The sequence below is a fragment of the Brassica oleracea genome, unplaced genomic scaffold, assembly GCF_000695525.1.
Source record: "Brassica oleracea var. oleracea cultivar TO1000 unplaced genomic scaffold, BOL UnpScaffold01028, whole genome shotgun sequence".
Taxonomy (NCBI): domain Eukaryota; kingdom Viridiplantae; phylum Streptophyta; class Magnoliopsida; order Brassicales; family Brassicaceae; genus Brassica; species Brassica oleracea.
This window is the reverse complement of record NW_013617602.1, coordinates 2,849-26,330: the sequence shown is the minus strand read 5'-3', so window position 1 is coordinate 26,330 and position 23,482 is coordinate 2,849. Positions and strand designations below refer to the sequence as shown.

The following is a 23,482-nucleotide window of genomic DNA, read 5'->3' as shown; positions in this document are numbered from 1 at the left end:
AAAATGAAGTATAATCGTTTTTCCGATTTCAGATTTTCCGACCATTATTAGATATATATTCTCGAGAAAGAAGTCTTTTAAAAATGTTACCTTAGAGAATAAAAGCATTAAAACACTGAATAATTTGATTGTTTGAATGCCGACTATATATTCCTTGCAGTCAAGAGTCAAGAGAATGCAGTAGAGTTGAACTAAATTATTTTTCGCTTTCAATAGAAAAAATATATTAAAAAAAATATCTAAAATAAATAAATTATGAAGACATTGAACCAATTTCTCAAGAAACTGGAAATGATATATACCTCTATTAGTTTGCCTCGAAATTTGATCAAAGTTTTCATGTCATCATCGATTTTGCATCTTTTCAACGCTTGACGATCCTACACAAACCAAATTTTCTCACTGAATATCTAAAACATTAAAATCAAGAAAGCCCTTTTACCTTATTATCAAAATTCGTTTATCTTATTAGCTATTGTACTATGTCCACATCTCCTTTTTTTCCATCTCCTTTCTTTCTCTTTTAAGCCGGATCATACCCACTCTTTCTTGAACCATCTTAGCCTTAAACAGACAACATAATCTTACAGAGGATTAAGATAGTATAACTGGGGAACTTGGATTGCTGAGGTCCGTTTACTCGGTAAATAGAACACTGGCTCATGACATTTTGAATTAGGGTATTGAAATTGAAGGAGTATTAACCTTTCATACTCTACTTTCATTGGAAGTTTTGATGTCGCTTTTCTATCAAATTTTAGAGATGTGGGAGTATAAAAAAAATAAAAAGGTGGACAAATGATGATCATGGATGCTGTAGTGGGATTCTGAAACAGTTAATAATTTTTTCTCTTTATTATTATTCTGTTTTAATTGATTTTTAAAAAAATGTAAACACAAATGACGTGGCAGCATTTGATTGATTATGTGACTTGTGATTTAGTATATAAAGGATACAATTTCCAAAATTACAGGGCAGTGCGACCTAATCCACACAACTACTATTTCCGGGAGACCTTAAACACATAGATAACTTTTGGGCCTATTTGCTTCATATTGGACTTCTTTTAAAGATGGTTTAATATAAACTTGTACAACCTATTAGAAAGTTGTAACTGTCATTGGCCTATTTGCTTCATACTAATGGTCGAACTTTCAGATTGGTTTAACTAAGATCATTGTAACTGTCTAATTGCTATTAGGCTGAACCAAAGGGCCTTTCCCCTAAACACTATAGCGCTATGGGCTTAAAATATGAAAGCCCTTGTTAAAATCTATTTACACGCGACGACGTCGTTCACAACTAATCCCGTAGTCTCTGGACACAAAACGCATGAGAGAAGAGGGGGAGTTTCTTATTACCAAACTAATCTCGTCCAGACACAGCCACTGCTCTCGGTCAGTTCATCGTACATCGGTAAAAAAATCTCTCCTTTTACGATATTCCATTTTCTCAAATAATTTATGTGGCACGAATTGAAAAAAGCCAAGGAAACGTAATGGGTTCGTACTCAATAGCAAGTGCTATATCTCGCTTTGCGCCTCTAACCCGCTTTGTTAAACCTTATTCCACCGCTTTTTCTCTCATCAGTTGCCCTTGGAACAGTGCCCAGAGGCCAAAGGTTTAAGCTTTTTAGGAAAGTAGTCTTCTTGGATGCGACTGTGTGTGTTGTTTGTTAAGTCGTCTGTTTGATTCTGTTTTTGTAGAGATTTGATCAGCTTCGTGTGTTCTCTATGGCATCGGAAGCTAAGGAATCACCAGCAAACAATCCTGGCTTGTCTACGGTTCGGGATGAGGCTACCAAAGGGTATATCATGCAGCAGACTGTAAGACTCTCTCTGCTTTAAATTTTGTGATTGTGTTGATCACTATCAGTAGTTGCTATATTGAAATCGAAAAGTTGTATCTTTTGGGGCTCTCTTAGGTGTCTGGATACATGTTTAGTCTCTTGTTTAACTATGTTGGCCCAGCTTGTGAATGTTGTAGAGTTAACTCTTGTTCCGTCAACAATTGATATTGTTCAACTTTGCCATCTTTGTTTGTAACTCCCAGATGTTTCGGGTGAAGGATCCTAAGGCTAGCCTTGATTTCTACTCACGTGTCCTGGGAATGTCGTAAGTTTTCCTCACCTCTTGAATGATCTTTTCTCCTAAGTTGCAAATGCATATGCGTTCTTTCCTTTTGTTTTACCTTAAGTCCACAGGGAAACAGTAATGTTCTTAAGGCTTTTTATGGACTCTATAAAGTTCTATTTTTTTTTGCTTCTTCTTCTTTTTTCTTTCTGCCAGATTGCTGAAGAGGCTAGATTTCTCCGAGATGAAATTCAGCTTGTACTTCCTTGGCTACGAGGTAAAGTTTTGTTCTGCGGCCCTTGTTCTCACCACGCTAGAGTGGATCCTTACTGAAACAAAGTATTGAACTTTGCAATGTGCATAATAATTTTACTCCAGGAACTCATGAGTTGAGCTTCAGCACATAAGTGTTTAGAACCTTTAACTAGGCAATCTATTGTTGGATTAAAATGCTTAACCCCAAGTTGTAAAAGTGAAGCTTTAACAAGTTTCTCTGCATCACTTGACGAATATAGATATTTCCCTTGAGTGCTGCTTAATCCTTGCTACTTTTAGTGGAGAGCAATAAGCTGAGCTTTTTACTATGGAACAGGATACTTCAACAGCTCCAACGGATCCAACTGAGAGAACAGTTTGGACCTTTGGTCGACCCGCAACAATTGAGCTGACTCAGTAAGAAACAACTCTTATTACCTCACTTTCTCTCTTTTCTTGCATTCGATGTTCCCTTACATATGAATACCCTTCTCTCAGCAACTGGGGCACAGAGAGTGATCCTGAGTTTAAAGGCTATCATAATGGGAACTCCGAGCCTCGTGGATTTGGTAAAGTCTCTCTACACTGTTATTCTCTACATTAACAAGTAATAAGCCTTGCACATAAACTTTTTCGCTGTTGTTGCTACAGGGCATATTGGGGTTACAGTTGATGATGTGCACAAGGCATGCGAGAGATTTGAACAACTGGGAGTAGAGTTTGCCAAGAAACCGAATGATGGTATTTACCTATATTACCAGCTGAATCTATTAAAGATCTGAAATTTTCATTTTCAAGAAATCTCTTTTTAATCCTTTATCCGATGTAAACGTTGCAGGAAAGATGAAGAATATAGCCTTCATCAAGGATCCTGATGGCTACTGGATCGAGATCTTTGATCTCAAGACTATAGGGACAACAGCCGGAAACGCAGCTTGAAGAAGTACCTGTTGTGATGTTTGTGTTCATTCCACCTGAGTTTGAATACAAAATAAAGATGTTTCCTGTTTCACCGAATAAGAGAATATATGACATATTATCACACTGTGGTCCGTTTCTTGGTCTTTACAGTGAGTTGAGTTAAATAAGTTGTTATCAGTGAGAATCAGTTTGATTTCATGTCATGAATAATGGTGTGAATGTTACTTGTTTCTTGATTGTTATTTGGTACAAGAATGAACTTAACCATTATACATTGTCTCGGTTCATGACGCACAAGCAAACACAAAGAAAGTCTGCAGGATTCATTGTATACATTGTCCATGATACCAAAAGTAAAAACGAAAAACGGTTGAGATTTTGAGGAACAAGGCTCTGAAGGTGGCTTACGCAAAGTCATTTTTTCACCTAGAAACAAAATCAAAGAATAGCAACTCAAGTAAGAGTTCAGTTCTATTCTTTAGGACAGACAGATTTAGTATTAAAAATGGTATAATACTTACTTACCTGAACATCAATCTTAACGTCACGGAGAAGCTGTGCAGCAACTTTACCATACCTCCTCATCTCCCATTCGCTCATCTTCCCGTCTCGTAATCTCATCAACAAACTATCTTCTCTAAGTTTAGGACGGTGTGCACCAACGTCTTCTTCTTCTAATGGATTTGGTGAATCAACAAGGCATTCTATGGTTGAAACTTCCTTCTCACACTGTGTTTCATCAGCCGCGTCGACAACAGCAGCTTCATCTTGGACCGCGTTTCCAGAGCTCTCCGCAGAAGATTTCTGTGACATGAGGTAGAGATGAATGCTCGGGTCTTGGTATTCACCATCCATCTGCAGATTTCATTTCAGAGTAAGCGTTCACGAAACTTAAGACAGAGACTGTAATCAATGTTGCTGTTTATTTATTACCTTGGATCTTGGTATGGTTTTGACTTCGAAGTTGTCTTTCCACATCTGAAGCATTTTGTCATGAACGATCGTCGAACGTATCTCATATCCCAACTAGATACCAACACTCAAATCATCTATGTAGTTTCAAATGATAATATTAAGCCAATATTATTATAAATCATTACCATAACTGTTGTCTTTGGCCCTGATAGCGCAAGTATGGTGTGCAACAGAGGCTCCAGAAGCTGCTCAGAGTAAACCTTTAACCAAAATGAGGTCAGTCATTCATTCCCTTTGGCAGAAACAAGTCTTGTCTTATGGTTAAATCATTTGGAAGATTCTGAGTAACTTACAACATCAGTACCGATGACATAGTCAAATGGCGGCTCAACGGCCCTTATATGATCTTCGTTGCCCCAGTCAAGTTCTGCAACTCGGAGCGATCCAAATGATGCTACAAGGAATCACAACAGAAACTAACTAAACCATCCATATATTTTCTCGTCGCTGGATCAAGTAAGATTCTCCATCACGAGTTGGCTTCTCCTTGGCATAACAAGGATAAGAAAGCTGTAGATGGCAACTTAGAGAAGAAGACATTACTGACACAAACCTGACCCAGGATTCATCTGCAAGATTGTGGAGGTATTCCATTCTACGTTCCTCTTTAGCAGTGGCAAAACCTCCTTTTGGTCAGTTGAAACCACATCACAGCCCAGCATCGCCATAGCTGACATAAAGACACCATATTCTCCATTGTAACAGAGATGTAGTTATACATAAGAAAGGAGAACCCTCAAGACGATATCAATCTACATACCAAATCCAGCTACGCCACAACCCGCTCCAAGCTCAATAGCACGTTTCCCTTTCAGTTTGGACGGACTAAACCTTCCCTTCCTGCAATTTTTTCCCTGAAATATTTGAATTCACATAAAGTCTTGCAAAACTTATATAGCTAGCCAAGAAGTTGAGCCAGGGATTTTCAGCAAATCCTATTTCTTTGTTGATAAATATATCAAATAGCAATCCTTTCAATTTGGATAAGGATCATACCAGATATTTGGCAAACACCATGGATGCATCCCACACGGTTGTTCCTAGATGCTTGGAGTTTGGATCCTTCCACGTAGAATTGTGAGAAGCATAAAACATGAACTTTAAATGTAATAATAATAAGAGTCTTCATCATACATACATACCTGAGCAAAATTTAATTTGTGCCCCAAAACCTCAAGGGTTACTGTACAAGTGCTTGGAGAATTCACCCTAATAATACATCCAAGATTGTCAAATTTGTTCAACTTCTCTGTGGCTCAAACTCTTAAAATAATATATTTCTGAAAAACATAAACTGAATCTAGAGAAGAATCTATCTAGTAATGATTCTACCTGAAAAAAACAAGATCTCAACAGAAAGGTCTGAGTTTGGAAAACAACCGCTGAAGTATATATAGCTAATATTATCGTTCCCGAACCAAATTTGTTTTTTTTTTTTTTTCCGATGAAACCAAAACTGACTCATGTCATGATAACCATATAATGGAGATTGATTATAAACAAGTGAACTACCTGGCGGGATCCATTTGCTTTTCCTCCCGACGAAACACAAACTACGGCTAGTTAGTTATCGATGCTCTTCACCAGACCAGAGAGGCAGGCAGAATTTTTGTAAAGGCGTTTCAGTTTCAGTTTCAGTTTCAGTTGAGAGAGAGAAAGTGGGAAAGAAAGAAAACCACGTATGGGCTTAGAGGTATTAGAGTTTATTGGGCTTGTTTGACCAATCAAAGTTTTATTGGGCTTGTTCGACGAAAAATATTGTTGGGCTTCTTTAATCAAAATTCTTTTAAATAAATCTTTTTAGTTTATTTTCAAAAAAAATAGACTTTTAAATAAAAAACTGAACAAAATAAATTTTATTGAACGGTAAATATTAACTAATCTAAGATTTGTTTAGAATGAATGGGTTGAATTTTGAAAATGAATTCAAATTCTTAAAAATAAAAAACAATAAATATTAAAATTTTCAAAATAAAAAAAAAATTATTTTGATCACTTTATTTTTTTAGTACTATTTTTATGATAAAAACTATATGAAGAAAATTGTTTGTTTTATTTTTTGGGTTAAATGTATCTTTTACCTGTTTTAGTCCTTCGCTGAGATAAGTTGGATTTATACATATAAGGAAGTTTCAAGATTTTGCTTGCTATAAGTATAATGTTTCTAAAGTAAACATATTCCAGAGCTTGGCGCATCATGGACATCTCAGTGATGTCAAACGGAGCAAGATTTACCTCATCCCAGAGTCACTTCAGGAGTGTGGTGGTGGAACGATGCGTTGTTGATGAATGTACAAAAGTTATTTGCACACTTGATTTCTATCCCTAGCATCTCATAATGTGCTTATATCGTATCCATGAATCAGAAGCTCACATTAATTTTTTTCCTACAAATGTCTTTTCATAAGCAGTTGAAGGTTGTGAACTCAAACACACGATGTGCGTTCAAGGGAAATATGCTTGAAGACCAGATTACAGTTGTTCATTCGTCTTCACCTTTGGCATCATTGCTTGGATGGTTGTGTTTCTGAGCTTGGTACATATCAGCAATCTGAAAAAATATGTAGAGAGATAAATGAAAATCAGAAAAGAGAAAAGAACTTCAAAACCAGTCTCATCTTGGCTATAACAAACATAGACTGTGGTGGTTAGGATGAGACTTCACACCTGTTCTGATGATGTTGCATCCTCTGGCTTCTTGTCTTCTCGTACACGGAGTAAACGAGGAAAACGTAGAGAAATCCCCTTTTAAATGAAACCAAAAAAAAAAGAAACATTCAATCAAATAGCTCAATATCAAATATCAGATGGATCCAAACCAAATAAATGAAAGATAATGTAAAAACCTTATCAGGGTCAACAATGCCGGTAGCTGCACGATGTACAGGGCTAATTGTCAAGTCAGCTGCCTTTACTTCCCAGACCTTAAACCAAAGCCATATATAAGTCGTTAAACAAAACGCAGTTTCGCAGATATCTGTCAAAGCAAAACACAATCCCTATACCTCAGTGGGCTCGAACCAAACATCTGGATTGAGGCTATCTCCAACTCGGTAGTATTGCTGGATATTTGAAACCATTACAATCAGCAACAACTACTTAAGCATGATATTGCAGAGCCAAAGAGAAGAAAGAAATAATCCCTACTTTTGGAGTAGCAATCACTCTAGAGCCAAGACTTGTAGACCGCTCTTCAAGAACGGCTTCAGAAAATCCAGTGCCTATTAGTAGCCCAAACCGTATTAAGAGACTTGAGAAACTGAACATAGCACACACACAAAATTAAAACGCAGAGGTGCAAAAGACTGACCTATTTTACAAATGCTTTGGAACTCTTCCTTATCAGCATCGTAGCAAGCTAGCAAAAAGGCACCAAAGACACCTGCAGGCATGTTGCTTTGTTAACAACCTGAAGGGTAAATGTATCACCCAATATATAGTTTGAATGGTTTTTTAACCTGTGCGTTTGCCACGTCCATGGAAAGCAGCGATTGGTACAAGATCCACAGAGTCCCCAATACTGCATATTTAACCCTAAGGGTAAGTAAAGGACTCAGATTTCAAATTTAAAAGTTCATTTGAAGGAATTTTACCTGTCCATATAGTCTTTCTTCAGTTTTAGCCAATTATTCGATCGCTTTGCAGGCTCATAGGTAGCATCTGAATTCAATGTTTTAATGATTAACCCTTCACAGCTGCAACAGAACATATATAAGTGAGGAACTGGAACAACAAAGAGATAGCAAAGTAAAGACCAATGTAATATGGAAAGAAAGGGTGGAGAATTCACAACAGTCATGGGTCAAATGATCAAACACACAATTTTCATTCTATATAATACATAGTGAAAACTGAAACAACATAATGATAATGAGGCAGCGGCCAATGCATATAATGTAATATGTAAATGACAGGCATGATCAAATTTGTAGCTTAGACATGTGGAAGATGCTCTCTATAATAGAATACCAAAAAGAAGTTATCTACCAGAATCTCTAATTTTCAGCGAGTAAAGGCACAAGACTCATACAGATAGAATGCGAAATTACTGCACATGTTAGCGATACAGAGAAATGTGAGAAATATACCCAATGTCAACGGACGCATCAAGAAACTTTTGTATTTCATCAATATCGCTGGATGTTAGAGTTGTTGCAAACTGGAAATATCCAGGATCTTCCTCAAATGATTCGTATAGCTTCTGCAGAAAGTAATGTGAACACAAAAGATTATATATTTGCACAGCATCTACTTCATGAAAAAATTGATTTACTGGCTCACCTCTCGGCGAATATTAAGATTCTCCTGGATAAGTTGCTGGCCATTAAGATATAACATGTCAAAAGCAAAGATACATACGCCAACTTTGATATCGTTAACATTCACATTTTTACGGGCTCGAGTGCTCAATATCTGAAAAAAAGAAAAAGAAAACTATTAAGAAACGCCAGCAAGCCAAATAGTTGAAGTATCTAGCTTATAGTGAAGATTGTGACCATAAGACATAACACATAGCTGAAGATTGTAACCATACTTGAATATCAGAACCTTGCTATTCGCTTATGAGTTATACCTGAAATGGAAGAATTTTCTTTTTCTCCCTGTCGAAAGCAACAACCTCGCAATCCAGAATAAAAGATTTCACAGAAGGCTTCTTTAATCTACATAGAGAAGATTCACTAACTTTAGAAAATTGGCTCTTTCTAGTGTTTTCAACAAGTTACACCAGAAGTCTACCTTGACAACGCAAGAGCAACATCAGGGTACTTCCCAGTGTTTCTTTCAGCATTTCGACTATATATCTCGAATGTACCATCCTCCATACAATGTACCTGCAGTAATTGACTGATGATAAGCCAAAACCTTAACAGCAAATTTAAACAACTCCGCTCTAGGAATGGCATTCATCGGATTAATCACCTGTGCACGTTCTCCATCATACTTGTACTCGCATGTGAAGACGGTGTCTTGGAATTTATTCAGTATCTCACCTACACCTTTTGTTGGTTTTGCAAGCATTGGTCCGATTGGAACACCGAGTGTAAAGTTACAAGTTTTAGGAAGATTCCACACACCACCAGATAAAAGAGCGGGGACAATAATGTCATAGACAGGAAGCACAGTGAATACTTGTTTCACAATCTTCGCAGCCTACAAAAAAGAAGGACAAATGATGAAACATTAAACACATTATATTATATCCATTAAAAAAAAGATGTAAAGAAGAATGCAGCACAGAGAGCCTAAAGCCACAAAAAAAAAACATCTTTATAATAGCTTACAAGTTACAACGTCTTATTGTTTCTCTCAGAGCTCAGAAAGAATGGATTCTGATATAAAATGAGAAATACAGAAACTAATAGAGAAAGCTAACCTCTTCTAAAGGAGACTTGGTATTAGGGGGTGGCTTAGAGTGCTCTTCATTATATACAGCTGCTTGTCCCAAGGCAGCTAAGACCGTCTGGTTTGAGAACCCTAACCGCAATTTTGCCTAAAAGATAAATACAGTAGGTCTTAACAAGGAAACCGAAGGAACGATCAGAACAAACTGGTGATGTTTGATCTGCATACCTGAAGTAAACGAGTTAAGTAAAGAGGTTCACAGTCCGTTGCTGCCACAAGGAGAGCCTTCATCCGATCCTTCTTCTTTTCTGTACTATCTTTTCCACTTTCCTGCGAATAGTCAACATGCCATAGTCCCACTCATATATTACCCAGTCAAGTAAAATAAGGTCCAGAAAAAAGGCTATAAGTACCTTAGCAATTTGTCGAAATGTGTTGAAAACCTTGACAACGGTCAATGACTCTGGCTTGAACATCATAGTTTGAGACGAACGGCTTCCTTTTGCTACAAGCCCCAAGTCTCCAAGCTCCTATACAACAAAAAAGCCTTCAAATCAAATACATTCCACTTAATTTCCACCAGACAACCAATAAAAGAAGATCAACGCACCGTGTTAAGCTTCTTAACCTGAGACTCAGTTCTACCAAAAGCTTCAGAGATTGCCTTGATAATTGAACCTTCACCAATCCCCAACTCAACACCTTCGTGCGCAGGAGCAATCTCGTTCGCCGCGAGGTAAACAGTAGCCACCAAATCATCAGGAGTAGTAGCAATAACAGTTCTCAACATGTTACAGAGGATATCAGTAATCACAATCCGCCCACTTTCAGCTGAGATCAGATCAAACGCCAAAGCGATAAACAGAAACGGAACTCTCTCCCTTTTCTCCCAACACGACACTCTCTCCGGATCGAAATCCCCAGGCTTCTTCTTCAGCAACGCGATTTTGCTCTTCATTTCCTCGATCTTGTCCGCCTGGGTCAAAGACCTAGACTTTTTCGCACCCTTCTTCGAATCCTCCGCAATTGAAGGTGAATCCGATCCGGGTTTCGCGGAATCAGAAGTTTCAGTCTTGACCAAATCGGCGTCTTGGGTTTTTTCGATTTTCCTCTTGTTCGGCGAGCGAGGCGGGTTGGAGGCTTGGGGGGTCTTCTTCTTGGCGGCGGATGCGCGAGCGTTCGACATGAGAGCGTCGAATGCGGAGGGGCGTGAAGAAGACATGGCTCTGTGGCGGCGCGAGGTGAAGGGTGAGTGGGGAGCTCGGCGGGTAAAGGAGAGTGAGGCGGAGGAGAATTTGGGGTTTAGGGTTTTAGTGTAGAGAGAAGATATGCATCGGAAGTAATTCGATGATCGAATCGTTAACATCAAACAAGCGGAGTGAGGAAGAAAGAGATTTGGGTATTTAGGGTTTTAGAGAGAATCTCGAAGAAAGGGAAAAATGGCGGCAAAGTTCCCTCGCTTCTCTGTTTCCTTTATAAAAGGAGACCTTTATGTAGGTTCAATTGAATTTAAAAAAAGAGAGAGACTTTTCTCTCAGGCACACAAACCAAGGAGCCGTTGCAGAGCCACTTCCCATCTATGGATTCACGGCGCAAGTTGGTCTCCGTTCAACCTTCACTCTAAGAAACCATGCTTCTCATTATCGGGACCCCACCTGGGTTGAACCGGAGAATCATTATCGGGACCCCACCTGGATTCTTTTCCGGCAGTGCTCTTACGACGTCTATCTTACCTCTGTCGGTGAGTGCCTTCCTCTTCAACCTTTCCGCTCCTGCTCACAGCTCAGGGACGTACAAGCCTCCGTTGTTACCTCGTGAGCCAGAGCCTCCAGATCTGATATCTCTAGAGCAGCTACAGCCTCCCCAATCGCCGGATCCACCAGACCCACCGGACCCTCCTCTCGTCGCTTCTACTGCTACTCTCGTCACAGCCACTTCTTCTGTTAGTTTTGTCACAGCCGCTTCTCTGCTTTGTGCAAGTGGAATCATTGGACCAGCTGTGAGCCTCTGTTCAAATGCTACACCTCGTTCCGACGAACGTCATCTCAGATCCGCGTTATCTCCAAGCTCTCGTACTGCGGCAAACAAGTTTCTCGGATCCGGAGGTGCTGACGTCAGCCCTGGTTTCTTCTCAGTTTGGGCCTGGCCCATGAATCAAGATGAAGTTTTCAGCCCATATCCTCATCTCTTAACCTACACTCTTCGCCTTTCTATCAACGCTCGCTTTCATATCTTCATTTTGAAAGAGGTACATGACTGGTTGCTCAGGTTTAGTTTGATTACAACTCGTTGGTCTTGTCACGGTAATGTCGAGGTCCGAAGATTTGGTCTGATTAGAACTTTTGCTCCGTCACCATACCTCATCATTCTCAGCGTTTTTAGAAGGATGAAGTTGTCTCCGTCACGTTGTCGTCTTCCGTACTCCGTCAAACCCAAGCGTGTCACCAAAGAGGGTATTGTGTTGATTTTAGTGGACCTGGTCCAAATTCTGGCTATCGAGAGCCTTTCACATCTGTTTTTACGGGTTCACATAGCCCAGTTTCAAAGCTGTTCACATTCAGCTTATGAACCACCGTTCATGTTTTTCAATGGAAAATTAAGTCAGTTAGGACTTCGGTGTTTAGAAAGCTTCATCAGCTCACCCTTTATTGCAGAGGCCATCGTGATTCGATCGGCACTTTGCATGGCGCTAACCTTGGAGTTCTCCACTCATGGTTCTCTCCGACAATTTAACGCTCATCAGAGCTATCTCCGGCGACCTCCAGTCTAAAGAAATCATCGGTTTTGTGCACGACATCCGATCGATCTCCTCTGGGTTTGCAGCATTTTCTCTCTATCATGTTTCTAGATCGGCCAACTTAGTTGCCAATGTTTTAGCAAAAAGACTCTTCAAGTTTATTTTTCTTTGTAACAGATATCTTGATTTGGGCCATGGTTTTGGGCTCAATTCTTCTTCTCAGTTTTTTAATGAAATATTCAGTGACAAAAAAAAAGGAGACCTTTATGTTTTTACTTTTTTTTTTCTCTTTTTTTGGTCAACTTTCTTTTTTCATCAGCCCAATCAGCATAAATACAAACAGATCCCACAAATTGCATTTTTAATTAAGCCTAAAAGAAACCCAACAACAAAAGATTAGGTTTAGTGCATGAACGACATGTTACTTGTTGTCGTGGCTTCTTCTCTGCTAAACCAAAGAAAGAGAAAACGGTGCTGGAACCTTTGCCGGAAAACTCATCGATCTCCGCCTCCAGTTCAGTTGAAATCTGCTTGCACGCTCTTCAATACCCTCAATCGCCGCTGATCAAAAGGTTTTCATCCCAAATCGCCAGAAGTTAACTTCAGAGAAACGCTTCAGAGAAACAAGAACAGGACTTTGTCGGAACACCACCGATGAAGCAGCTCCAACTCTTCTGCGTTCTGCACCTGATTCCCAAAGCAAAATCTAAATCTCAAACCTTGACTATCATGGATACTTCGTCTTAACACAGAATCGAAGATTGCTACCACTTCAAAATCAAGGCCTAAGCGTTTCTAACCAAGAGAGAATTCAATCTCAAGATCAAGTATAACCATAGCGAATCAGAAGGTGGAGAGCTTTAACTATTGAATCCAATATTAATCGGATACTTTATTAAATCAACTAAAATACAGAGATAATGAAACATCTTGAAGATCTGCTCTGTTTTTCAATTGAACACAACAAAATCACCGAGTGAATACAAAATTCGTCAAGACGAAGAAGAGATTCGCCTAGCAAAGAGAAAAAGTCGATCACTTGGATCGAAGTATTTTACATAAACAAAAACAAGAGTCTCATCTCCTTCTCCGTGAAAGATGATAGTAGAGAACGGAGAAGAGGAGAGAGAACTCTCTTCCTTTATGTTTATACTAATTTGGGATTTTTTTTTTAACTAACTCTTTCTAGTTTGGTTTTAATTATGTTTGGACTATTAATTGATAAAATAACTTTTATATTAGCCATTTAAAATTAATTAATTATCATGTTATCATCTGTAAATCAATGTTTGATGGTAACAGCAAGTTTTAAATATTTAGCATTAATTCATAAATTATATTTTAACACTAGTGAATTGTTCTGAATTTCTCAAAATTTTAAAACATTTTTCGTTTGAACTATCTTGAAATATACATTCAATCTTTACATCACGAAAAAATAATAAAAAAATTGAGCGTTTGTGTGTTATTTTCATTACAATCAACAAACAAAACCAAAGAAAGGAGGAAAGGAGGAAAGGAAAAAGAAGGCTGAAGCTAAATTAAGGAAAACTAATTAACTCTCATGATACTTGTTGCTGGAGGACCAAGACGGATGCTCTAGAAGGAAAATCTTCAGATGCTAACAAATCTCCAATGATACCAAGTTCCTCGAACTCAGTCCAGTCCCCTAGTCCTTTGGTGGCCTCGGTACCATTCCCGCTACTTCTCCCGACTATGAACATGTCATAGTCATACGCCACCGAGTGTAGAATCTTTGAAGTCTCTCCCCCTTCCGCCACCATTCTAACAATGTACGTTATCGATTTATCCCCAGGCCTCTCTTCAACCAGGCACGTGTCCACCATTTGATTCTGGCTCCACTCGCCGCTTCTCTCCTCGGCTATAGACATAGGGATCAGAGTTAGCACCGTTAGACTCACTTTTGGGTTACCTCTCATGTGATCTGCTAATGCTAATGCCTCTTTGTCATCGTTCCCTCCCGCGGAAACCAAGCACACCTGCATGTGTTTGTGTGACAATCTTATTACAAAATGAAATTAACGTCACGTTGTTATTTATGGTAGGATGTTTGCATGCAAAGTTACGTACCCTGCATGGAGATTCTACGGATTTGGGTTGCCATATTGGTTTCCGGTGAACAAGAATTCCGACAGTGCAAGGTGCTCGTTTCAGGACGCTGCGGTTAAGATTTCTTAGGGTTTGATCGTCGGAGATAATGCCATAACCACTGGGTCCCCAATTGCGGTGAAAAGAGAGTAGTATAAGATTTGAATTTTTATCAAGAGCAAACCAGCAAATGTGTTCATGCATCTCTTTAGTGGAAGTTAAGGAGGTGAACATGTGTATAGAAGTGTAGTCCAGGTGAATATCTTGAAACATTTGGAAAGAGCTTATGACATTTTCTGAGTAAGATTGGCTTCCAGGCTTTGGTTTCTGAAGCTGGTGGGAGATAAACGTGGGAGTAGCTTTACCCACAAGCTCTATTAGGTGAAGAACACAACACATTAGTGGGGATTCTTTAGATGGGGCAGTAGCTCTTAGAAGATTGATCATGGATGTTATGTTGTCAGGCTTGTTAATGCACACCACCATTTGTAGTTCCGGCTTTTGTTTGAGACTTCTTTCTCCATACGAGGCAAATCTCTTTTCCCGGTCATACAAGAAATGTATAGCCATTGGCGTTAACAAAGAGTTTATGAGAATGTATATGCCCATGAGCGTGAAAACCTCCAAGCTAATTCTCTGTTTAAAGACGGGTAAAACAATAAAATGAAGATGATACAAAATATAGGACGATGGCTATATATAGTTATATAATCACAGCAAGAATATTCTTACTTCTTTATCGAATGCGTAGAGTACGTAAGCCAACTCAAAACTACTCTTGGTGCCCATAATGATACCTAGGATAGCTGAGTCTCTCAAAGGCATCCTTGAAGCTATGGCTGTTAAAAAAGAAGTCGTGAATTTTGCCATATATATGATGAAAAGGAATGAAAGACACTCGTAGGTATGTCCATGGAGATGCCTTCCACTTCCAAGCTCCTTTATTACAAATGACCAATCTAGTTTAATCATGGTAAGTGATCCAAAGAGAGGTAAGAAGATGCCCTCATTGAAACTGTCGAATCTTCTTATAAACTCTGATCCTAAAGGCGGCCCTTCTGGGATAGCCAAACCAAGAACAAAGGCCCCAAGCGGTCCGAAGAACAAGAAGTAGTCCCAGAAAATATAAGCCAGGTAACCTAGCAGGAGACCAATGTAGATATAGATATTCTTCACAGGTGCTCCCTCTGGTGTATGTCTGACCACCCAAAGCATGGCTTGTCGTACAAGGTACAGGGAAACAAAGAAGACCATTAAAGCTAATCCCATCCGCATACCAGAATAATAGTCACGGCTAATCTGAGACGATATGGTCATGGTAAAAGCAAGCACATCGGTTACCATAGCCGAAGACTGAGCGATTTGTCCGAACTCAGTGTGAACTACCTTGAGGTCTGTGAGGAGCATGTTGATGCAAGTGAAGGGAGCCATACTCGTGGTTAATATAATTACAGAATATTCTATATTCGTCATCGTTAGGTCACTAGATTTCTCTCTGTAGGTATAGACTAGCTTTCCGATATACCATGGGATTATCATTGCCGCGACTCCAATTACAATACTCCTAGTTCTGAAATTTTTTACCATGCCAATATTCGTAGTCACGCCTCTTAGGAACCAGTTTAGGACAAAGGCAAACGTACCAATGGTCTCAGCAACCCTTGGCATATAAATGTCACAGACAAAGATATGTCGAAACCATGACATTTTACTCGACTGAAACGTCTCGCTTAAGAGTGCACCAACCTTCAAAGAACAAGAGAAAAATGTGTTATATTATCCGAACGTAGCCGATCATATATAAATATTATACAAAACCTTAATTACGCACAAGCATCATGGAGGTGAACCTTGGAATAGGAACACCTAACTTCTTGAACAAGACATCAAAGAAACGCCATGATAGGAATGTGGAGAGAATTGCAATCTCTATTCTGGGAAGAGGGTACTCCCAGAATGACATTGCTGTAGGCCCAGAATCCAACTTCTCCCAGGCGCCGTGTGAGTTCAACATTATATGTGGAGATATTTCGCAAAACATTTTAGTCCCCATGTCTGTTCTTTTCACCTGGCCGTTCCACATCTCTCTATGCCAAGTTGCCTCTTGCGCATCCATTTTGGAGCAAATTTTATCAATGAAAATTCTTTGTTTTCTCAAATCAAAGCGAGAACTAAGAAGACCGGTCAAATGGTTTATCCAAATCCCATAAATATCTCTATAATAAGCAGAGATTAGGGCTAAATATAGTGTCCAGGTGTTCTCTTGTTTATTTTCGCGCTTGTAAGCTGTGTTGCTTTAAAATAACATGATCAAATTAACTAGGACAGCCTCAATAAACAGTCTTAGCTATTTTTAATCAGTAAGTAACAAAATGAGATGTTTATCCATCTTTGACCTCCAAATTATTTTTAACTGTGCGTGTTAAACAGACCATCTTATTGTAAGATAATCTATTTTTGAATTGTGATAGCAAGGTAGCTATACCTCGGCCCATTAAGCAACAATTGATGATTTCGCTAGAAGACAAAACGTACATCACTATAAATAGAAGATATCAGACTCATTGAAAGAAGGTTCAGAAAAGTACAGAAAGTACAGAAAAGGAGAGCATCGTCTCTTCATCACAGACAAAGTCTCGGACGACCTCGACCACTAGACGAGCTCGGCCCAGACGACCTCAGACCATAAAATAGAAAGATACTTGTTTAGACGAACTGTTTAGACGAGCATCTTTAGTTCTTGTAATTGACCGAGCTTGTTTATTCTTGACTATTAATACGAAAATCTCCACCCCTTTACATCATTTATAAATATTACATCACCGACCGGATATGGAAACAACAATTGGCGCCCACCGTGGGGGCGGGAATTCTTCTTCACCTCAAGACAGCTCGGCAGTTACAGAACCCACATCGCAATCAGACGTTCCGACCTCGGCAACCACTGACCATCCTGGAGCGACTAGCGCACAACTAGCTGCGATGACAATCTCGGACCATCCAGCCAACACCTCGACACCAGTGGCGACGACCTCAGACAAACCATCAATGTTGGCAACCTCGGACCATCAAGCCAACACCTCGACACTAGTGGCGACGACCTCAAAGAAACCATCAATGTTGGCAACCTCGGACCATCAAGCCAACACCTCAACCCAACCATTTATGGTTGCGACCTCGGCCCTACCAGCAGCAGTTACGATCTCACTTCATCCAGCCGGCACCATGTCTAACACAAAAACGATGTACTCCACTCAGCCGGACATCTCCCTGATCTTTCAAACACTTCTCGGTAGGATCGACGAGCTCGCTCGAGGAACGACTTCTCGTTTGGAGGACCTCGCGCATTCTCAGATTATTTGCAACAACCGCATCAACGAACTCCAGTCTGTCGAAATTGGCGCACCAAGATCACAACAAGTTGATATCACTCCACGACTCCAGCGTGTTCTTTTCAACGATGTACCAACACCAGCGACCGGTCCAGGACAGCATCGATCAATCCAAGCCAACGATCTACATGCACCAATCGCAAGTTCTGGACAACAACATCAGACTCATGTGAACGAATCTTCAGCACCAATCATCGACTCCAGACATCAGCGCCCAGGCAACAACACTAATTTCCTGCAGATCACCAACAGGGAAACCCAACACAGAGACGACGACATTGAAGAAATGAGGGCTCAGCTGCAAAACATGAACTCCAAAGTCCATTAGGCAACCAGCGCAGCACCAGAGATCGATCGTGTACTCCGCGAGACCCAGAATACACCTTTTACAACTCGTCTCCTTAGTATTCCTGTCTGACACCAGAAGAACAAAATCAAACTCCCGACTTACAACAGAACATCTGATCCAAGAGAGTATCTCACCGCTTTCAGTATCACAACGGGGAGAGTCAATTTTTCACCAGAAGAACGCGACGCCGGTCTCTGTCAAATGTTTGTGAAAAATTTAAGCGGACTCGCCCTCGGTTGGTTCTCACGCCTTGAAGCTCATTCTATCGACGACTAAAATCAACTCTCGACGGCTTTCCTCAAACACTACTCGCTGTTTATCCAACAGAGTGCAACTAACGCCGACTTATGGACTCTAGCTCAAGAACCTACGGAGACACTATGCTCGTACATCGAAAAATTCAGAGCCATAGTTGCATCACCGTACTCGACGAAGCAGCAGTCCTCGCACTCCGAAACGGTCTTTGGCACGAATCACCATTCCGAGAAGAGCTCATGAAGTATAAACCCCAGACTCTGGATGATGCACTCCATCGGGCTATCACTTTCATCGAAATCGAAGAGGATAAAGCTGCATTCAGCAAAAAACACGCAGCCGCCAAAAAATCATCTTCAAAGGATAAAGAGCCTGACGAATACAACGAGCCTAGACAGCATTATGACAAAGCATACATAGATGGAAAGAGCAGAAAAGCATCCAATTATCAAATCAGCGACCAACCATCCAGTCGCTCCACAGGAAAGCAGGATCGCAACAGTCAAGGATCAGAAGATGCCCATGCATATTGCAGCTACCATAAATCTAAGACCCATAATACAGAAGAATGTCACCATCTACAGGAGTGGTTGTTGAACAAGTACCACAACTATCGGGATTCATCATCTAAAAACCAGCAAAACGAAAAGCCAACAGCTCATGCGTTACTTAATGCTGGCTCTCTGCCGACAGCTCATGCGTTACTTAAGTCCTAGACAGGTAAATATGACGATACATATACTTGGCGCCTTGGCGGTTCTTGGTTTGAATTGAACCGGCGAACACATTTCCTAAATAAGCAATAAAAGTAGTCTAATTTTGATAAACCAAGAAGCGAAGGATCAGAATTTTTGGAAAAAATAGAATCACGGAGCTCCATAATTTCACACATTTCATACATTATAAACTAAACTTAATTTGATGACAACGCACAAAATCAAAGAGCTGGGCACTGAACATGGTAGTAGAGTACTTGACTTATTGTATAATTTATGGTTAAGTTTTCTTAAGCTTAACTATTGGTTTTATCAATTAGTTTATTGTATAATCTTTGGCTAATTCTCCTTTAAGTTACATACAAACAGATTGTCACACAGCCCATGATCAAGTCAAAATTGGTTTTATGAAACTTTTTCCTTGTTTCTTCTTCTAATGCCGACATTTTGATTAAAGTTCTTCTTCATGGCCCCTCTCCTATTTCCAGCTGATATATAGCATAATATTTCGTTAAATATCTTTTAACCATTGGTTTGATCAATTAGAGTAGTTGATTTATTATATAACTTTTGGTAAGTGTTCTTCTGCTTTCTGATTGTTTTTTTTATAATGAATTTCAAATTTATTCAATCAAGTACATCAAGTGCTTCTATGCTAAAATTGTTTGAAGAGTAAAGAATCAGAAATCAAGCAAAACAGAACTGGCTTCATCTTGCATTTCCATTGGTTTGGTTTTCTTTGCCTAAACCATGTATATATATGAATATGTGATAACAATGTATACACAAGAGTTTGGTGAATTTTTTCTGTTATACAACAGCTTCTTTAATACATATTTCTCACATGCATCGCTTGGATCTCCTTTTCTGGCTTTTGGTATGATGAATGTATTCTTGTTTTTTTACAACTAACACTGATGCTCTAGAAGGAAACTCATGTGATGCTAACAAATCTCCAATGGGTCCCAGTTCTTCGAACTCGGTCCACTCGCTGAGTCCGCTAGTAGCTTCAGTACCTAGTCCGCTGCTTCTCCCGACTATGAACAAATCATAATCATTTCCCATTGCTCTCAAGATCTTGGAGGTCTCAGATCCATCTGAAATCGCTTTGTCGATATATGTCACAGATTCATCCTTTTCCTTGACGACGTTACTCACGGTCTCCTCTAGGCTAACCATTTGGAAGGTTCCCTCCATCTCCTCGTTCTTCATTTCAGAAAATGTTGGAGTGAATCTTATGATAGTCAAGCTTATACGTGTCTCCGTAAGTCTCAGTCGGTTCGTTATCGCCAGAGCCTCTTTATCGTCCTTTCCACCGTTAAATATCAGACATATCTGCATATAGTTGAGAGTTTGGTAACGTTATTACACTATTATTTAGCCTTTTTATTTAACGTTAAACACAACTGAAAAAAAGAGAATTTTCTTGTTTTTTAAATAGACTCTATAAAGTTAAATTAATAAATTGAAACGTGTTATTTGGGTTATTATCAGTACCTTGGAGTGGTAGGCAGTCATGTGATATTCCACGATGGGTTTGCGATAGATGAAGATTCCAACAGAGCAAGGGGATCGTCTCAGGACATTAATGTTGATTATTCTCAGCTTATCATCGTTAGAGATAACCGTGGATCGATCAACAGACCAGGTTCGGTGGAAAGGAAGCAGAATCAGAGTCATGCTTTTGGATAGGGCTAGCCAACAAATGTCCTCATGCATGTGTTTGGTCATGGAGACGGAAGTGAATATATCCAGTGATGTATATTGATAGATTTTTTGTTGGAAGCGACGGAAGGAGGTTATGACATTGTCTGAACAAGAGATACTTCCGAGCTCCGGTTTTTGCAACTGGTGGGAAATGAACGTAGGAGTGGCTTGACCCACAAGTGCGATGAGGTGGAGTACGCTGCACGCCATTGGAGAATCTTTCGATGGGTTAAAAGCTTCCAAAAGGTTGATCATTGAAGTTATGTTATCAGGTTTATAGATGCACACAAGAGATTGGAGTTCTGCGCCGTCTTTCAAGATTGCCAAATTCCTTTTTCGATAGCTTTTGAATCTTTTGGTTGGGTCATGGACTAGCTCCAAGGCCATTGGTATGAAGATGGAGTTTAAGAGGATGATTGCAGCGACGATTGTGAAAACCCCTGGCCTTACTTTCTGTTAAACAAGTTCAATGATTTTGTTGTCAACAAAAATAAGTAATCATATAATCTTATTAGTGATATATATATAGACATAGATTGTACCTTTGTTTCAACTGCATACGCGAAGTAGGCGAGCTCGAAGACCCCCTTGTTATTTAAAACAAGGGCTAGAGCAAAGGAGTCTCTTAAAGGCATTTTAAAAGAATATGCGGCAATGGTGGAAGCGATGAACTTTGTGGCATTCACAAAAAGAATAAAGGAAACAACCTCGTAAAGCTGACCCTCCATGCGTATGAGATTTCCACACTCTTTCAACAACCACGGGACATCCACTTGCATCATAGTCAATGATCCAAACAGTGGAAATAAAGCACCAAGATTAAAGCTCTCAAACTTTTGAACAAAAGCAGAACCTAGAGGATATCCGTTGGGGACAGCCAAGCCAAAAACAAACGATCCCGCGGGTCCATACGAATGAATCGCGACAAAATATTTGAAGGATAAGCAAGCAAGCGCCAAAATCAAGTAGATGTAGAAATCCTTGACCGGCCTCCCTTCTGGAGTCTGCTTGATCACCCAGTACATAGCTGGCCTCATGACAAATATCATAAAGGCGAAAAATAAGCAGCTAAATATGGTTTGCAGCAATCCGTCATATTTTTCATAATGCATGGCATTCAAAAACGTTACGATAAAAGCCAACATGTCGGTCACCATGGACCCGGCGAGTGCTATCCTTCCAAACTCCGAGTGTTTGATCTTGAGGTCTCTTAAGAGTGTGTCGATGCTTGTGAAGGCGGATATGCTTTGCATGAATATGATCAACCTGTATTCTGTGATTAACACGCTTATATTGCCTCTTTTTCTCCATCTGAACAAGAAGTTGCCACAGATCAAGGGTGCAAACATTGTGGTGAAACCAATCACACCAGCTTTTTTACCCATCCTCAATCCTGTTCCAGCTTCCATTGTCACACCCTTTAGGAACCAATATAAAAGGAACCCGAAGGCCCCCAGTGTCTCGGCGACCTTTGGTCGGCCATCATCAGGAAAAAATATGTTGTGAAGCCATGACTTGTTGTTTACGTAACAAGTTTGACCTAAGATTACCCCTGCCTTCAACAAGAAGAAATGCATCGTGAGTTGTTGAAATGAAAAACGTGAGGGAGGGATATTAAGATTAAAAAAAAAAACTCACGATCATCATATAAGTGAATCTAGGTACTCGAAGACCGATCTTGCTGCATGTGAAATCAAAGAGCCGCCAAATAACAAAAGTCGAAAATATTATGATCTCGAGATTTGGAAGTGGATATTCCCAGAAGCTCATCCCTTGTGCCTTGTTAACCAATATCTCCCATACCCCTTGCGAGTTTATCAGGAAAGGATGTGTCTCGCAGAAGCTAGACGCGTTTCTCTTGTAGCCTCGCCATTGGGCGTCCCAGTAATCCATGTGTGGATTTTGTTGATTCATTTTTAGAGAAGTAAAAAAAAGAGAGTTGGGTATCGAAGAGGAGCTTCGGGATCAAGATCTAATGGAATGGCTTAGGGTTTGTTGCTCAATGGATTGTGGGAGATGAAGACTACAAGAAGGGGTTGTTATAAATTTTTGACTTCGAAAATAACTGAAACTTGAATAACCAGCAAGCAACAGATGCGCATCTCACGTACACAGCTAGTAATTAGCCGTTTTTTACTTTGTTTTTCTTGTCTGTTTTCTTATCTACGTATTCTCCAACTCATGTTACTTGTCAATATAAGAATCTACGTTGTCGAAAGCTGCAGATAAATCACGTACGATTAAAGTATTTTAACATGCTGTTAAATTTTTTTTTGCATCTTTATTGAATACAGTTTAATTTTCGCTTCTAAAAAGAATAATAAAATTGGTTAGAAGGGGTTATTCAGTCGTAAGAACTAGTTTTACTGTAGGTACATATATATAGGACATAACTTAGGTTAACCCTCTAGGGTGAACCTTTAAATTCACACCACCCTTTAGAACCAATCAAAGTGACACATAAATTATTAATTAAAAAATATTAAATTAAATAAAAAATAGCTTTTTTTTTGTCACGAAACTGATTATATTAATCTAAATGTTAAACGAGCTAAGACGATTACATCCGGAGGAAAACTCAACGGGAAGACGAAAACAGAAGGAAACTACAATAAAGAAAACGATAGATGTGTTCAAGGAGTAAAATGAC

The 23,482-nt window shown here is 39.6% G+C and overlaps 5 protein-coding genes across 8 annotated transcripts; 1 reads left to right on the top strand and 4 right to left on the bottom strand.

Annotated features, from left to right (window-relative positions):
- The first annotated feature begins 1,308 nt into the window (after positions 1-1,308).
- LOC106320707 (lactoylglutathione lyase) lies at positions 1,309-3,491 on the top strand. 3 transcript variants are annotated; one of them, XM_013759077.1, is made up of 9 exons: positions 1,373-1,417; positions 1,592-1,622; positions 1,708-1,827; positions 2,054-2,115; positions 2,290-2,350; positions 2,666-2,745; positions 2,827-2,897; positions 2,980-3,069; positions 3,167-3,491. In XM_013759077.1, the coding sequence occupies exons 3-9, from the start codon at positions 1,735-1,737 to the stop codon at positions 3,265-3,267; spliced, it is 558 nt and encodes a 185-aa protein (XP_013614531.1). In that variant the 5' UTR covers positions 1,373-1,417; positions 1,592-1,622; positions 1,708-1,734; the 3' UTR covers positions 3,268-3,491. The 3 variants fall into 3 exon arrangements, with proteins under 3 accessions (XP_013614530.1, XP_013614531.1, XP_013614529.1); XM_013759076.1 differs by lacking the exon at positions 1,592-1,622 and having other exon boundaries at positions 1,309-1,417; XM_013759075.1 differs by having other exon boundaries at positions 1,382-1,622.
- On the bottom strand, positions 3,269-5,883 carry LOC106320706 (protein-lysine methyltransferase METTL21D). 2 transcript variants are annotated; one of them, XM_013759072.1, is made up of 10 exons: positions 5,737-5,883; positions 5,367-5,433; positions 5,221-5,286; positions 4,985-5,078; positions 4,778-4,894; positions 4,518-4,618; positions 4,350-4,424; positions 4,183-4,275; positions 3,775-4,104; positions 3,269-3,675 (listed from the first exon to the last, which is right to left on the bottom strand). In XM_013759072.1, exons 1-10 carry the CDS (start codon positions 5,748-5,750, stop codon positions 3,664-3,666), a joined length of 969 nt encoding a protein of 322 aa, XP_013614526.1. In that variant the 5' UTR covers positions 5,751-5,883; the 3' UTR covers positions 3,269-3,663. The 2 variants fall into 2 exon arrangements, with proteins under 2 accessions (XP_013614526.1, XP_013614527.1); XM_013759073.1 differs by having other exon boundaries at positions 4,985-5,064.
- A 698-nt stretch (positions 5,884-6,581) lies between these two features.
- Positions 6,582-11,020, bottom strand: LOC106320705 (DNA ligase 1). Its single transcript, XM_013759071.1, has 17 exons — positions 10,178-11,020; positions 9,981-10,097; positions 9,796-9,897; positions 9,599-9,715; positions 9,145-9,375; positions 8,962-9,056; positions 8,798-8,885; positions 8,506-8,637; positions 8,313-8,425; positions 7,818-7,919; positions 7,683-7,744; positions 7,535-7,606; positions 7,372-7,445; positions 7,230-7,286; positions 7,071-7,148; positions 6,892-6,969; positions 6,582-6,775 (listed from the first exon to the last, which is right to left on the bottom strand). Exons 1-17 carry the CDS (start codon positions 10,931-10,933, stop codon positions 6,707-6,709), a joined length of 2,343 nt encoding a protein of 780 aa, XP_013614525.1. The 5' UTR covers positions 10,934-11,020; the 3' UTR covers positions 6,582-6,706.
- A 2,846-nt stretch (positions 11,021-13,866) lies between these two features.
- On the bottom strand, positions 13,867-16,529 carry LOC106320703 (cation/H(+) antiporter 6B). Its single transcript, XM_013759070.1, has 4 exons — positions 16,245-16,529; positions 15,146-16,159; positions 14,396-15,049; positions 13,867-14,304 (listed from the first exon to the last, which is right to left on the bottom strand). Exons 1-4 carry the CDS (start codon positions 16,527-16,529, stop codon positions 13,867-13,869), a joined length of 2,391 nt encoding a protein of 796 aa, XP_013614524.1.
- A 3,436-nt stretch (positions 16,530-19,965) lies between these two features.
- LOC106320702 (cation/H(+) antiporter 6A) lies at positions 19,966-22,725 on the bottom strand. The gene is made up of 4 exons (XM_013759069.1): positions 22,471-22,725; positions 21,375-22,388; positions 20,623-21,285; positions 19,966-20,460 (listed from the first exon to the last, which is right to left on the bottom strand). The coding sequence occupies exons 1-4, from the start codon at positions 22,723-22,725 to the stop codon at positions 19,966-19,968; spliced, it is 2,427 nt and encodes an 808-aa protein (XP_013614523.1).
- Between the last annotated feature and the right edge of the window lie 757 nt (positions 22,726-23,482).